At 40.7% G+C, this 15,880-nt stretch overlaps 2 protein-coding genes across 4 annotated transcripts in view; both read right to left on the bottom strand.

The window, feature by feature from the left end:
• ntm (neurotrimin) overlaps positions 1–15,880 on the bottom strand; it is a 282,472-nt gene that overhangs the window by 175,763 nt on the left and 90,829 nt on the right. The window lies entirely within an intron of this gene.
• Positions 1,348–9,229, bottom strand: LOC127966163 (uncharacterized). Of its 2 annotated transcripts, XR_008155556.1 has the most exons (3): positions 8,985–9,229; positions 2,057–8,704; positions 1,348–1,776 (listed from the first exon to the last, which is right to left on the bottom strand). XR_008155556.1 is itself a non-coding variant. In XM_052566979.1 (2 exons), exon 2 carries the CDS (start codon positions 8,146–8,148, stop codon positions 2,347–2,349), a length of 5,802 nt encoding a protein of 1,933 aa, XP_052422939.1. In that variant the 5' UTR covers positions 8,149–8,704; positions 8,985–9,229; the 3' UTR covers positions 1,348–2,346. The 2 variants fall into 2 exon arrangements, 1 of the variants encoding a protein (XP_052422939.1); XM_052566979.1 differs by having other exon boundaries at positions 1,348–8,704.

Below are 15,880 nucleotides of genomic sequence, written 5' to 3'. Positions count from 1 at the left end.
AGCTCATTGTATGACATCCAAATTGGCCATTTCAGCGTTTCCCAGAAGGACATTTGTCACCTACATTTTGAGAGGCGAAAAACTATTCCTATCAGTGGATGATTTCCTTTCAACATGAAGGATCCTTCATTCGGAAGTGCAATCAACCACTGTACCTGATTACATCCTAGATGAGCTCCTATACGAGCTGGAATTTGATGCTTATTGGGAACGTGAGTGATTCAGAGCCAAATTACCTTCAAACCCCAGACAAACTCCCACAAATGAGCTGCTGCACATTACTGAGCGACAAACTCCATCGGCAAGACCTGATGTGTGTCCTGAGGGGAGTCTAACATTCCACTGTGGAGCTAAATGTGAAATGTTCTCCAACTCAACCATTGCCATTTGATGAGCGAGAAAACACCACATTCACAGCCTCTGGCGCAATCTATTGTCCTCCCTCCCAATATTCTTTCTAAGCTCTATACATGTGGTGTGCATCGAGGGGGGGGGGGGGGGGGGGGTATGTACAGTGCTGCAGGTACCAAACAGTGTTGCTGTCCAGACTGCTAGGATTACTGTGCTCCTGTGAGACTGACCAACTTTTGTACATTTTTAGTTTCTTGTGCTTTCATTTTTGACTCCCAAAGATATTAATATTTAAAGGTGTTTCTTCAACTATGAGAACTTTGGAATCGTGCGACGTTAACGTTATCGTGCGACTCTTTACCGGGTGTTTTGAAGGCAGATCAACGTTTGCAATGAAAAAACAAAATACGGGAACAATTGCTGGGACATATTACCGGTGTATTTTTCGGAATCGCAGTTTGAAAGGGGCTTAACAATCTCCAAAGGTGGAATTCGTATGTTATTTTATGGTGTTATGTTATGTTCAACAATTATATATTTTTTATAATTATAGTATAGTATAAATTGAATATAAAAACTATTTGATATTTACCTTCAGGCTCATATTTCATCTGAAAAATGCTCTTTATAGACACTTATCTCCATGGCAAACAAATACTTTCATTTTTGAATCAAATATTTAAAGGCAAGATATTTAGTTGCGATGGGAATGATTTCACAACTGAGAATGATTTGTAAATTTTCTGAAATTTCTTGAATATTCATGCCAAAGTGTAATTTCTACCACATATATAATATTCAGTGATGAAAAAGAGGGTGGTGGAAGTTTTTGGAACAAAATTCTCCTTTGTTTTACTAGGGCAAATTTCAAATTACATTTATGTTTTGCATTTACATCCTAAATATACATTGTAGCAAAGAGCTATCTGAATTACTAAGGCTAGCAAGGTATCGTAGTGAACCGGGTGTGTCGGTCAGAACACACAGAGCAGAGTATTAGTTTCAATACGTTTAATAATCATAAAGTATGATGATTAACATTGGTGAGGGAAGACAGCCTTTACATAAACTGCAGTGGTTAAATGTCAGGATACTGTAATATGAGCTTGTTCACGATGAGAGGTTTGGGTATTTTGTTCAGTCGATGGGCTGCTTTATAAACTCAGATTAGATGAATATTCTTAGCTCTGTTCAATCTCTGTAATTGCAGCATCAGAGAACATCGAGATGATGAAGCTGAATCAAGTGCAAGTTATATCCATCCAGAATGGAATCAAATGTACAGGCTATCCACTGTGTGATCTTTAATGCAGTTGGTTTGACTCACGACAGGCTGGATGATTATCAAAGGATGAGAGCTTGATGTATTGTAGATATGTGCAGGACATATGCATACAAGTTTGTGGAAGTGTGTGTGGTTTATTCCTACAAACACAGAGAACAGGAATCTAACATCAGTAATTAACATAATAAACATATTGACATACATTCTAGGCTGCTCCCCTCAGGCTGTAATACAATAGTAGAAACACTGAATATAACATCACATTCACTGATATCTATGTGATCAATAATATGGGTATTAACATTGTAACTTTAACTGCAATCATAAATACCTCAGATGCAGCACATCTCGTGCAATAACTGCGTCACAACTAACAAACAACTATAAAGCAAACAACAGTGTAAAACGATCGTTACTCACTTCTACAGGACGCACACAGCACAAATACAGTCAAACTGAGGCTGATAAATGACAATGAACATCTCTGGCACTCGTTATGCGGAGAGACCGATCGCTAAATGTCACAGACACAGACTGTCGATTGGTTCATACTGACGTCGGCACGTATGCGCACACACGCACCGATACGTGATGTACATATTTCAAAATCAAAGTCCTCAACAGATTCAATGCAGCAGCACTCTGTAGCTCTCTTTATCGCCTTTTGCACAGCCGCCCCCAAATTGTGTGCAATTTGTCTCCGCAAAAGGCTAAGTTGAATCTGTTGCACCTGGAGTGCATTGCTCATCCACTTCAGTGTCAGGTATCGTTGGAAGAGTAATCAGCCGGGCAACGGGTCTGGTATAAACCTTATCCTTGACTTGGATATCCGCAGACCTCACGTGACCATCTGCACTACAATGTACTGCAACCACTCTACCAATGGGCCAGAGTGCTCTGGGGAACTGTGGGTCTATCAACAGAACTACTGAGCCCACTGTCAGATCCTCTGGGGCTCCATGCCACTTCTGCCTGTGCTGCAAGGTTGGCAAATAACTCCGAATGAACCTGGCCCAGAAGTGATCCGCTATAACTTGGCAATGTCGCCATCTTCGTCTGCTCAGTCCTTCACTCTTAGGATACACTACTTGGGGCAGTGCCCCATCTGGCCGCCCCATGAGGAGAACATTTGGGGTTATAGCATCCAAGTCAACAACATCAGACGAGGTGTAACCCAGCGGCTTCGAATTTAAGATAGCCTCAACTTCGAGAAGAACTGTGTACAGTACCTCTTCAGAGATTGGCTGAACTCCTATGACCGTGTACAAAGCTGCCTTGACAGACTTGATTTCCCGCTCCCACGTACCCCCAAAATGAGGTGCGGCAGGAGGATTGAAATGGAAGTCAATCTTTTGTTTGGCAAGAAGTTGTCTGAGATCTGAGGACATACTGCGGAAGCATTCACTGAGCTCCTTCTCGCCTCCTCTAAAATTTGTACCCTGGTCTGAGTAGAGCTCCGCTGGAGTCCCTCGGCGAGCAATGAATCTTCTGAGACTCATCAGAAAGGAGTCGGCATCCATCCCGTGTATGAGGTCCAAGTGCACTGCTCGGGTGGTGAGGCACTTATAAATGATACCCCATCTTTTCTCTGAACGCCTCCCCAATTTGACTTGGAACGGTCCAAAACAATCTACTCCAGTCGAGTAGAACGCTGGCTTGTATAACCGTAAACGGGCTACTGGTAAATCAGACATCTTCGGGATTGATGGCTTGGATTTCCATCTCCTGCACTCTTGACATTGATACTGAACCCTCTTAATCGCTTCTCTACCTCGGAGGATCCAGAACTGACGCCGTATTTCTGCGAAGACCCGCTCTGTTCCTGGGTGACACAAACGTGCATCATAATCCTGGATAAGCAGCTTAGTCGTCCAATATGAAGGGTCCAAAATAATTGGATGTTTGAACGCAGGGTCCAGCAGCTCTGCACGTCGGAGTCTACCTCCTACTCGAATCACTCCCTCGACCGGGTCTAGCTCTGGGGAGAGGGTAAGAAGCCGGCCACTCCGACCTACCAACCTTCCAGCTTTGAGACGACTCAGCTCCTCTGCAAAGCACGCTGATTGACTTCTACGGAAAACCGTCAACTCTGCTTGCCGATAGTCCTCTGCAGACAAGGGCTTCTTCAGGTCAGCCGCCCCGTGAGCCTCCTCTGCTACTGCCTCTACCAGAGCTTTCCAAGATGAGAATGACTGGCCTAGAGTGGTTTCTTTCCCATCCACACTGCATACCACTCCACAGGAAGTTGGCTTCCTGTATTCTGAGGTATCAAGTCCTGACACCTCTCCCGGTGAGGATGGCCATTCAGCAGGTCCTTTAAGAAGGAAGGATGGGCCTTGACTCCAACGATTAGGCATGACTAGTTCTGCTAATGTCTTTCCCCTGGTGACATCGTCGGCTGGGTTCCGTGCAGAGTCTACATAGCGCCAGGTACATCCTGCTGTGAGCTCCTGGATCTCTGCCACACGAGTACCCACGAACACCTTGAAGCGGCATGACTCAGACCGCAACCATGTCAGCACTGTTGTCGAGTCACTCCAAAGAACAATCTGATCCAACTTCACGGTCAGCTCTCTCTCGATGGTCTTGGCAAGTTGAGCTGCTGTCAAGGCACCACAAAGTTCAAGACGGGGAACAGAGTGCTGTTTGCGGGGTGCTACTCTGGATCTGGCTGCTATGAAAGCCAAATAGACTCTACCCTGAGTGTCTTCTGTCCTCATGTAAGACACTGACCCATAAGCCTTTTCGGAGGCATCACTAAACACGTGAATCTGCCGAGAGGTGATCTCCTGCTGGGCATAAGTGGGAGTATAAGGTCTGGGTAGCGTAATACTCGACAACAAGGGCAACTCTGATTCCCACTCCATCCATGCCCGTTGCAAGTCTGCGGGTAAGAGGGGGTCGTCCCAATCACGCGGTTTGTCCCACATGCTTTGGACAATCAGCTTGGCGCGAGTTGTGTAGGGTGCGATAAATCCCAGGGGGTCGTATTGTCTGGCGACCACTTTATAGACATTTCTCATGGTTAGGGATGTGTACTGTAGAGTCCGGCTCTTGTAGCCTAAGGTGTCTGTCCCCCACTGCCAATTGAGCCCAAGGATCGGTTCTGACAATCCAGACTCATTCTTTGAAAGCCATCCCTCCATGTTATCTGACCTTGCTTCTGTTGGTAGGTGCTGAAGAACTTCTGGCTTATTGCAAGCCCATTGCCTGATCTCAAACCCTCCAGAGGATAACACTGACCTGAGACTGTCAACCAACACCTTGGCTTCGTCTGTGTTGGGAACACTCTGGAGACAATTGTCCACATAGAAGCAGTGTTCCACTGAATGTGTCACTACCCCTCCTGGCCCAGGATGATTTCTTGCATGCATCTGAAGAGCAAAAGTGGCACAGCACGGTGAGCAGGCAGTACCGAAGGGTAGAACTTGCCACTCGTAGACGTCAGGGCTTTCATCCCGTCTCATATCACGCCATATGAATCTAAGAAGTGACCTATCCTCCGGTAGGAGTCGAACCTGATGGAACATTGCTCGAATGTCGCCACTGACTGCTACCGCGTGTTCCCTAAAGCGCAACAGGACTCCCAGGAGTGAGGGGCCCAGCGTAGGACCGGGAAGGAGGGTGTCATTCAGACTTATACCTTGGAACTTGAAGGAACAGTTGAAGACCAACCGATTCTTCCCGTTGTGGCTCACAACATGGTGTGGAATGTACCACGACTCATCTGTAGTAGAGGTCTCTTTGGGGTCAACTTCCTTGACTGCTCCACCTTCCACTAACTTGTGGATCGCTGCACTGTGCTCCTGGGCACGTAATGGGTCTTGACCCAAACGTCTCTCAAGACTCCGGAGATTAGGTAGGACGGCTTTGATAGGCGCTCTAAGGGGGGGAACATTCGGCCTCCGTAACAACGGCGTTGCATATCTAAGAATGTTTCCAACTTGCACTCGTTGAGTCTTGGCTTCCAACAGCTCCACGGCTTCTCTATCCTGCTTCGACCGCATAGCCAGTCTACTGCTTTGATATGGCAAGATATCCATCTGCCAAAGCCTCTCCACATCCTGCAAAAGCTCGGCAGTTTGGCCTGAAACACCAGTCAGAAGACATTGTTGAGTAGGTGACATCCATTGTGTGAAATGTGCTGGCCCTTGGAGCGTCCATCCCAGCCTTGTGCGAATGGCTACAGGTCCTCCTGGAGGGCCCAATCTCACCGGCTCAACAGGGGTAAGTAAGTTCGGATAGTCTGCTCCAATCAGAATGAGTGGCTTAACCCGTTCAAATGACTCCAGGGGAAGATCCGCCAAGTGCTTATACCTTCTCTTCAAACTGGCCACCGGATAGGAATGGTCTGCTAAACCCAAACGCTGTGATGTGAACGCTTCCCTAATCCGAAAGTTCCTCTTGGGATTTGCAAGGGGTGATATAGTGAATGAGACAGCAGATCCTCGAAGTGTCTGAACTTCCTGACGGATGGTACGGAGGGCGAGCTCTTCTGGCTTCTTCTGCAAGTTTAAGATGTCAACTGCTTCTGGGAGGAGCATTGTGCGTTCGGACCCATCATCCAGAATCGCATAGGTGTCTAACGTTCTGCCTCCATTGCGCAGTAACACTCTTACAACTTTCAACAATACACGAGAAGTAGCCGAGGGCCGATCTACGTAAAGAACGTCCGTGCTGGTACTCACCAGGCAATTCTCAGATTTCGGCGGCTCGGCTGAAGAGCGTGAGTTGGCATCATGCAAGACTCTCAAGTGCTTCCCATTACACACATCACATAACCTCTTTAGATCACACTGGGCGGCCATATGTGCTCTTCCACATCTCCAACATCTCTTATTGATCCTTATCCATTCAATAACCTCCTCTTTCGTGAGCTTCTGTATCGCTGGACATTTATTAAGGAAGTGTTCTGTACACTCACAAAATGGGCAATATGGCTTTACTCTGCTCTTCCTTTGCTGCACTGAAGGGCCTTCCGTTTTAATCGCTCTGCCCTGTCCACTCTCCGATCCATGCAACACTGTAGCTGCTGGTCTGCTGCGTTTCCTCTCAACCCGATAGCCTGATGTTCCCTGACCACTGATACCTGAAGTGGAGTCATAGCCTTGGCACCATGACTCATAACGTAGCCATTTTGCAAGATCCAGCAATGTATGCGTGTGACCAGAATGCTGGAACATCTGACGACGGAAGTTTGCTCGCATCTCTGGTGGAAGCTTGGTGAGCAATCGAGCAACATGTGAGCCACATCGTAATTCAACCTCCCCATCTGGACCTAACGTCTGCAGCATACCCACAAGCGACTGCACCTGCAGAGAAAACCTCTCAAAGGCAGCTATATCCCCTCTTCTCACCTCAGATGAATCCATCACCGCAGCGATCCTCTTCAAGGCGACTTGATGCGGCTGTCCAAACTTCTCTGTTAAGGCGATCATTGTGTCGGTATATGGCATAGGTGAATTAATAAAGGAGTCTGCAATGAGACAAGCCTCTTCTAGCTTTACATGATCCACCAGAATCTGGTACTTAAAAAGCTCTGAAGCATCGGCCGGCAACAGATTAGTTAGGGCTAACTTCAGACGAGAGAACTCCATCGGGTCATTACGAATGAAAAGGGGAATCTTCGGCGTAGGCCCCCGGTACTCCCCTCCCAATGTCACTGACCCAGGGGAGAAATGTGTACTTTGAGTAGGGTATGACTGATTCATGCCAGGTCGGACTCCACTCCTCCGTGCAGAGCCCACATCTGAATGATAAACAGGGGGTGGATGTGAAACAGTAGAATAAGTTGCTGGCCTCGGAGTACAAACCTTGGCATTGTACTGATCAAAACCTCCTCTAGTCTGGGAAGGGCCTACCACTCTCGGGGTGGAGTGTGAATGAGTGGGCATCAGGACATTAGAGGCAACACTCTCTTTCATGAGCTGCAACTCGCTCATCATCCGATCCAAGACATTAATCATACGCATTTCTTCACCAACTGCAAATATCGGAGGGTCATCTGGTGTAGGCCACGGTGGGGGAGGTAACTCTTCATTAGGCTCCTCTATCTCTGAAGCCTGAAAGTCATCCGATGTAGCAAGGGGTGGCATGGGCCATCTCTCTCGGGACTGATCTCGCTGTACTGCTAATGGCGCTCTGGCTGAGGCTGTCAATTCACCCTCTCTAGTATCATGATGTGAAACTGAATCATACCGCATACTCTCACTCAGTAACCTGCTCTGTGGTACTCCCTCCGTTCTGTAAGGCATAGGGGGATAAGACTGTCTGGAAGTGTCTAGGAAGCTCTCCTCGAAGCTTAGAGAGTTATCATCTGGAGGCGGGTAAAGCTCATTCCACGTCACATGAGACTGTGAGCTTTGGCTTTCTCTTGGTGCGGGCGGTGCCACTGAACTCGGTCTCTGGTAATGCATAGCACTGACCTCATAGTCTTTCAAATAAGAGGGCTGTCTGATTAAACGCTTAGGCCGGGTGGACATGGCCTCTGATACTCCAACACTCTGCTGCATACTCCCAGCACAGCTACGATCCGGCTCGAAGGACCACTTAATGTAGCAAAGAGCTATCTGAATTACTAAGGCTAGCAAGGTATCGTAGTGAACCGGGTGTGTCGGTCAGAACACACAGAGCAGAGTATTAGTTTCAATACGTTTAATAATCATAAAGTATGATGATTAACATTGGTGAGGGAAGACAGCCTTTACATAAACTGCAGTGGTTAAATGTCAGGATACTGTAATATGAGCTTGTTCACGATGAGAGGTTTGGGTATTTTGTTCAGTCGATGGGCTGCTTTATAAACTCAGATTAGATGAATATTCTTAGCTCTGTTCAATCTCTGTAATTGCAGCATCAGAGAACATCGAGATGATGAAGCTGAATCAAGTGCAAGTTATATCCATCCAGAATGGAATCAAATGTACAGGCTATCCACTGTGTGATCTTTAATGCAGTTGGTTTGACTCACGACAGGCTGGATGATTATCAAAGGATGAGAGCTTGATGTATTGTAGATATGTGCAGGACATATGCATACAAGTTTGTGGAAGTGTGTGTGGTTTATTCCTACAAACACAGAGAACAGGAATCTAACATCAGTAATTAACATAATAAACATATTGACATACATTCTAGGCTGCTCCCCTCAGGCTGTAATACAATAGTAGAAACACTGAATATAACATCACATTCACTGATATCTATGTGATCAATAATATGGGTATTAACATTGTAACTTTAACTGCAATCATAAATACCTCAGATGCAGCACATCTCGTGCAATAACTGCGTCACAACTAACAAACAACTATAAAGCAAACAACAGTGTAAAACGATCGTTACTCACTTCTACAGGACGCACACAGCACAAATACAGTCAAACTGAGGCTGATAAATGACAATGAACATCTCTGGCACTCGTTATGCGGAGAGACCGATCGCTAAATGTCACAGACACAGACTGTCGATTGGTTCATACTGACGTCGGCACGTATGCGCACACACGCACCGATACGTGATGTACATATTTCAAAATCAAAGTCCTCAACAGATTCAATGCAGCAGCACTCTGTAGCTCTCTTTATCGCCTTTTGCACATACATATTATATTATGTTATATTATATTATTAATAATACATTTATTAGTAGTATTAGTAGTAGTAGTAGTAGTAGTAGTACTGTATAGTACAATATAAAATTCATTAAAAAAAAAAAAAAAACATGATTTTGCATGATATTTACCACTGCTATCTACAATATAACAATGGAGATATAATCATTTCTGAAAAATCTCCAAAGCTAAAATATATAGTCATGTTAGGAATAAAAAATAACCGAGAGAAAGTCATACATTTTGTAAAAATCACGTTTTTGATTATTTCACTCAGATTATTAAAGTTTTTATATAGCTTTACATTTTTTATTGCTCATTTAAACAGTATTTAAAAAAAATCAACATTCATGTATATTTTGTAATCATGATTATTGAAATATACATATTACTGTAAAAAGCTGGAAGCTGTGGATGTCAGCATTGTACTGTTCATTTACAGCTCTCTACAGTTAATTTACAGCTCTTCATTATTACAGCATGTTACCGTTATTATACCATGTGGTAACTTGTTCATTTGGGAAACCGATTGTTTTAAACCATTAAAACAGTTAAAAACAACAACAAAAATTACTGTTTAGAGGATGTTAGTGCAGTGAAGTTATTTCATTTGAGTCCACTAAAAAGAAATACTTCTTAATATAAAATTGCAAACATTTAAAGAAAGATAATAAAATACAAAACACGACTTTTACTCAAATCTTTGTAGATTGTCAGTAAGTAGCCATAGTACAAATTTAGGTCCTAAAATGCTTAATAAAGAAATGGTCACTAACTCAGCAACTACACAGTTGCTGTCTTTAAATAAAGCAGCAGAACATCAGTGTATCTATACATATATGGCACTAGAAAGTGGTTATTTAAAAAAAAAATGGTATGGTAAAAAGTAAACTTTTTTTTTTTTTTTTTTAATACAAGTGCCTGCAAAACAATCCACTGGAGCTACAGTAACTAATGAAATAATCACAAATAAATAAGCAGCATAGTTTAGTCACCCCCCACTGCATGTCTGATTAGCGTTTTGTTGCTCAGCTTCAAGCTGGCCTCCGTCCTCCAGTTTACGTGGAGAATAGCTCAACTACATGTAATTGATACAAATGTCATGTTATGCCAATGGGGAAATGGGAATATTTAGAAATTAGTTAATAAGCATGAAAGCAGTATTTCTTTGCAGCAGTGGCGGAAAATGAATTAAACTTAGCAGGCAATGACTGGAACAAAATGTAAATAAGCCTATATTAATAAATCGTCCCGGAAAAACTCCCTTAGAGAGACACAAACACTTGACACCATGCATATAAATAAAAATGCAAATAAATGATTTTAACATTCTTATTTCAAGGCCTGATATTTACAAATGAATAGTCAACATTGAGGTTGAGGTCAACTATTATTAGCCCGGCCCCCCATCCAAAACAACAACTTGACATTTCTGCATGTGAATTAGCTGAACTGTCTAGAAGCCTAAATGAACAGCATTAGTATTCTGTTATATTCTGATATGAGTGTCCTTGGCTCAGCATGATATCAACACAACGGCCAAAACACTGGGCCAAAATTGTGATATGCTCTACTTTTTTCTTAACATTCTCCTGAAGATTGTCTGTTGTACTTGCTTCACCCTTCATCAAAAAGTTATTGTATAAATAATGCATCCGTTGGGTGGTATTTGCATAGCCTGTATTATTCATGCTGTGTACTGTAAATCTATACATAAAACTGCAAATTGACATTCTCCATTTTTATTTAGATTTTTTTTTTTTATCTAGTCATATCTATGCCTTTATTCCGTGGAAAAGAACAGATTTCACACTATGCAAATTAGCTCCTTCTGTGTTGCATAGGCAGAAGAAAATCATACAGGTTTGGAGCACCATGAGGGCGAGTAAACAATGACAGAACTTTCATTTTTAGGCTAGGCGCTCCTATAACAGCATAAATACAGGCATCCCTGAGACACATTTTGAATTCTATTTGAATTCATTCAAACCTGCTCCACACAGTCTGTAATTTAAGAAAGAAAACATTATTCATCCAAAGCCTGCTACTTTCATGTCCTCCATCCTTAAAAAGACTGTACGCCACTGAGCTACCATCACACATCTTTGTTTCACATCCACTTCAGCCTATGTAATTTCCTAAGCCGAGGATCTTGCTTAGTCAATTATATTGTTTATTTGCTTTCAATAATAGCCAGCCGTCCAAGACTGTATAATTGATGGGGAGGAGGGAGGGGGCTGTCAATAGAATGTCAATTGCAAACCTGCAGATAATTTATCTGAAAATGCATTTGAAACATATTAGACATTCGGATCACCATGCTTGTTGCCTCAGCATTGCTGGTGTGCAACTGCACCTCAGAAATTGCAGTAGAGTTACAAAGAGTGTTTTGTCTCTGCCGACGGAAGTTCATGGCTTGCATGAATAAGTATCGCTCAGCAAGCATGCTCCAGATAAAAAGAGTCTGATAGGCAAGACAATGGGGGCTGCAGAAGGGTTTGTTATTAGGCTAAGGGGTAGTCTGCTATTTTAAAAAGCAAAAATCTAACTGCATTTATATTGCCTTCATCAATATAATATAATATAATATAATATAATATAATATAATAGCTTAAAATACATTTAAATCCATAAATGTAAATATATTAATTGTATGTTAAACTGCTTTGCATTATATTATATTTTACAATATTATTGTTGTATTTGATAAAGGTATTATTATTATTACTGCTACTATGCATTTTAAATAATAAAATAAAATGCATGCATTAATTAATTAACTGCAATTAAAATATTTCTATAACAACATTAACAATTTAATATAATATAATATAATATAGAGCTACATATATTGATATAAACTGTATATTGTAAATTGCTTTGTTTATATTTTAAAATGTTAAAATATATTTTAATGTAAAACATTATTATTATTATTATTATTATTATTATTATAGTTCCTTGAACATTCTGGTTACACTTTAGTTTAGGGACCACTTCTTACTATTAACTAGTAACTTATTAGCATACCTATTTTGAACATATTGGCTGTTTATTAATATTTTTAAAGCACATTCTGCATGACTGTATTCTAAATCCCTAAATTTAACAACTACCTTACTAACTATTAATATTTATTGATGTATAGTCTTTGGTTTGTTAATAAAGAGAATTGGATGTTAAAATAAAATGTGAACAATATTCGGGGTTATCTGGTATTATTATTATTAAGGATCATTTTTAAAATATGTAATATGCAATGTATATGACTGTTTTACTGTTAAATTGCATATTACATATTAACAATTTATGTGAGTTTGTGTTTAAAATATCACCTGTTAATTTGTTTGTTAATTACTAAAACAATAATAATGAAATAAAAAAGTAGATATTTTACTTCTCTGCCATCATCAGCAATCAGGCACCCAGAAACCATTCTACATTCTGATGTAGTGGACACAAGAAACCCATTCAACACTTAAAGTGCAGAGCTGGATCATGGTATATCAGTGCACTGCCACGGGCAAAAAATAAACGCACACATTAAATTGATTTTTGGCCTGCTCATATTGACAACACAGAGATGAATGAGTCAGGCAGGTCAAGAAAAAAAATGAATCCTGCAAAGCTCATTCTAAAAATCTTCCACGGTCCAGTCAGTGAGGCATTTCTATGGTGTTCTTTCTCAAATGGCCAGATACATCGAGTGCTTGTGTTTGGGTCATTAAGACAGGGAAAACAGTGGTTTACAGCCTTCCCTAGAACAGCCAATTAAACTCATGGGCACTCTGAGCTAACCGAAAGCAACACGGCTGCATCTGAGGTTACAGCAAACAGTCTGATAAGCATGTTGAGGTGGAAGCAATTTTTTTTTAATCTGTGGGAATTTGGAAAATAGATAAATTGAATGATTATGAACACCCAACGTGAAGCCTGGCCAAAAAATGGTCCACTTTTTCTTATCTAAGAACTGCAGATGTATGGCCTTGGAATGGAAGCAAACATTAACTTTTAAAGCATCACAAAAAAAATTAAGGGGAGGCTAATAAAACTGAACAGGTTTTTATCCATTTTAATTATTACACTTTTTAGGTGTATAATGAGACAAAATGGATGAAAAAGAACAATGAAAGTAGCAAAGCATCTGCAAACCACTGAGTGCACACATCTAAAACATCTTAGATCGTATTAGCATACATTGACTAGTTTAGGGGTTTTTGAGCTCTGAGAGGGTTCTCTGGAAGGGTTTTAGTGTGCTTAACTGTATTATGCAGTACTCTTAGCACAGTAAACACTCTCAAAGAAGCCGCATTGCTTTTAAAAGCACCGCCACAAGAGTCATCAAATCACTGCTTGTGTAATGCATGACTGAACTGAGCAATACATTTCAAAATGGTTACGAGCCAGACTATGCAAACATCAGCATTGAGTCCCCCATCATTTCATTCTGTTGCTCTTACTGTATTTTAGCACAAAAGTAAAACATCCTCTCAGAAATTTCCTGATTTGTTTAAAGGAATTGGTTACTTAATCCATCCAAAATTTTAATTGGCTGAAAACGTATTCACCCTCAGGCCATCCAAGATGTAAAGTAGTTGTTTCTAGATCGAACAGGTTTGGAGAAATGTACTAATACATCACTTGTTCACCAATGGATCCTCTGCGGTGAATGGGTGCCGTCAAAATTAGTCTCAAAACAGCTGATAAAAACTCACAAGTTATCCACACCACTCCAGTCCATCATTTAATCAATCAATCTTGTGAAGGGAAAAGCTGTTTGTTTCTTTGAAACAAATATATAATAATGGTGCTTTAATTGTAAACTATCACTTCTGGCTAGTGCATAATCCATAATACAGTTTAGTGTCCTCTCACATCAAAATCATATTTGTTTAGAATGGTTTTGGACTGTTTTTGCTTGATCTGTGCATATATCTCTCTCCTAAATTCAGATGAGATGACAAAAGCAAAATGATAGATAGAGGACTAGTATTTCAAATAAACATATGAAGTTAAAAACATCTCAATAATGGATTTGTTTATTACAAACGCACAGTTTTTCCCTTCACAAGACATTAATTGATGGTATGGAGTTGTGTGGATTATTTTGATGTTTTTATCAGCTGTTTGGACTCTCATTCTGACGGCACCCATTCACTGCAAATGGTACAACTGATGTAATGTTAAATTTCTCCAAATCTGTTCCGATAAAGAAACAAACTCTTCTACATCCTGGATAGCCTGAGGATGAGTAGTTTCAGCAAATGTTCATTTTTGGGTTAACTTTTTTTCCTTTAAGGCAGACTAGTGAGCTAATCGCTTAAATAGATTCTAAAATACAGATTTTCAATTTAAAGAAAACAAGGTAATTCATGTTGCCAGCCCTTTCTCGGCTGATTTTAAAAATAGTAGGACATTAATGCTTGGAAAAGCATTCCACCACATGCCAAGATCATCAAAAACAGCTCATCAGCATGCCTTTCACTCACAGACACTTCAAAGAGTGAGCGCACTGAGAATAAACTAGAGAGGGAGCATTGAAGTCGAGCAGCAAAATAATACAATGTCCTAGGTGGGCTACTTTGCAGCAATTGGTGAATTTCTCTCACAAAATCAAAAAGTAGAGACTTTCTTCTGTCTGATAATATTATAACAAATTATTAATGTTTAATTATTCACAGTAGCATTAATTAATAATTATTATTTTTTAAGAAATAAAATATTATCCAGATATTCTTTTCAGCACTTCTTATGGATTTGGTACAATGAAAACAAGTTAATGAAGATCTGATACTCTCACTATTACTTGAGTTTCGCACCATGTCAGATGGCAAAGACATACCTTTAAACACATCAAGGTACAAATATAAAAAAAATAGTCCTTTAGATAAACACATCAGCAGGTTATTTACTAGCTGGTAAAGTTTTAGTATTATGGGGATTAAGGGTTACAAAAAGAAGTAAAAAAAAAAAAAAAAAACTTTTAAAAAGAGTTTATCCCCCCCACCCTCCCACACACACACACTCCGTAGAAAAATAAATAAAAAGGCATTTATCAGCTAACAGAACCATTATCGCTCATGAGAACAGTATGAAGCAATTCCATCTTAAAAACAATGCAATTTTTATGAGCTCCACTCCTCAGGGCTATATGCTGCTGTCTCCGTTTCAAAAGATTTCATCCACAAACATCATAAATAGCATTCAGAGACTAATAATTGATATTTCTTTCTTTTTCACTTTAACATAATTTTACCACATAAAGTCTGTGCTTTCAATAGGCAGTGACCTTCAAACCAGCTGGGGAATGATGAATTTTTCAAAAACTCTTAAATTATTAATGATACTTTTTTGCAACATTTGCATCATTTCCCCCCACCCATATAATTCCTCTTCTACACGACAGCTTGTGTTCCTACTGACCAATTGATGAACTTCTTGTTTTATTCATCAGGATATGAGGACGTCCTGACACCTTCACCTATGCAAATCAGCACATCAAGGAAATGTAGCTACACTATAGTCAGCTACAAAATACATGGATTATCACGCACAAAGTGGATAAATCTCCTTTCATCAGTAAAAGTGGTCTTTAAACATCGCCTGAGGACAAGCATTCTTGTTTCTCACTA

Source organism: Carassius gibelio, chromosome B10 (assembly GCF_023724105.1).
Source record: "Carassius gibelio isolate Cgi1373 ecotype wild population from Czech Republic chromosome B10, carGib1.2-hapl.c, whole genome shotgun sequence".
In the NCBI taxonomy this organism is placed as follows: domain Eukaryota; kingdom Metazoa; phylum Chordata; class Actinopteri; order Cypriniformes; family Cyprinidae; genus Carassius; species Carassius gibelio.
This window is presented reverse-complemented; position numbering and strand designations above follow the sequence as displayed.

Bases quoted from the DNA above. Each gene is read 5' to 3' on its own strand.
- LOC127966163 (XM_052566979.1), bottom strand. From the start codon at position 8,148: ATGCAGCAGAGTGTTGGAGTATCAGAGGCCATGTCCACCCGGCCTAAG.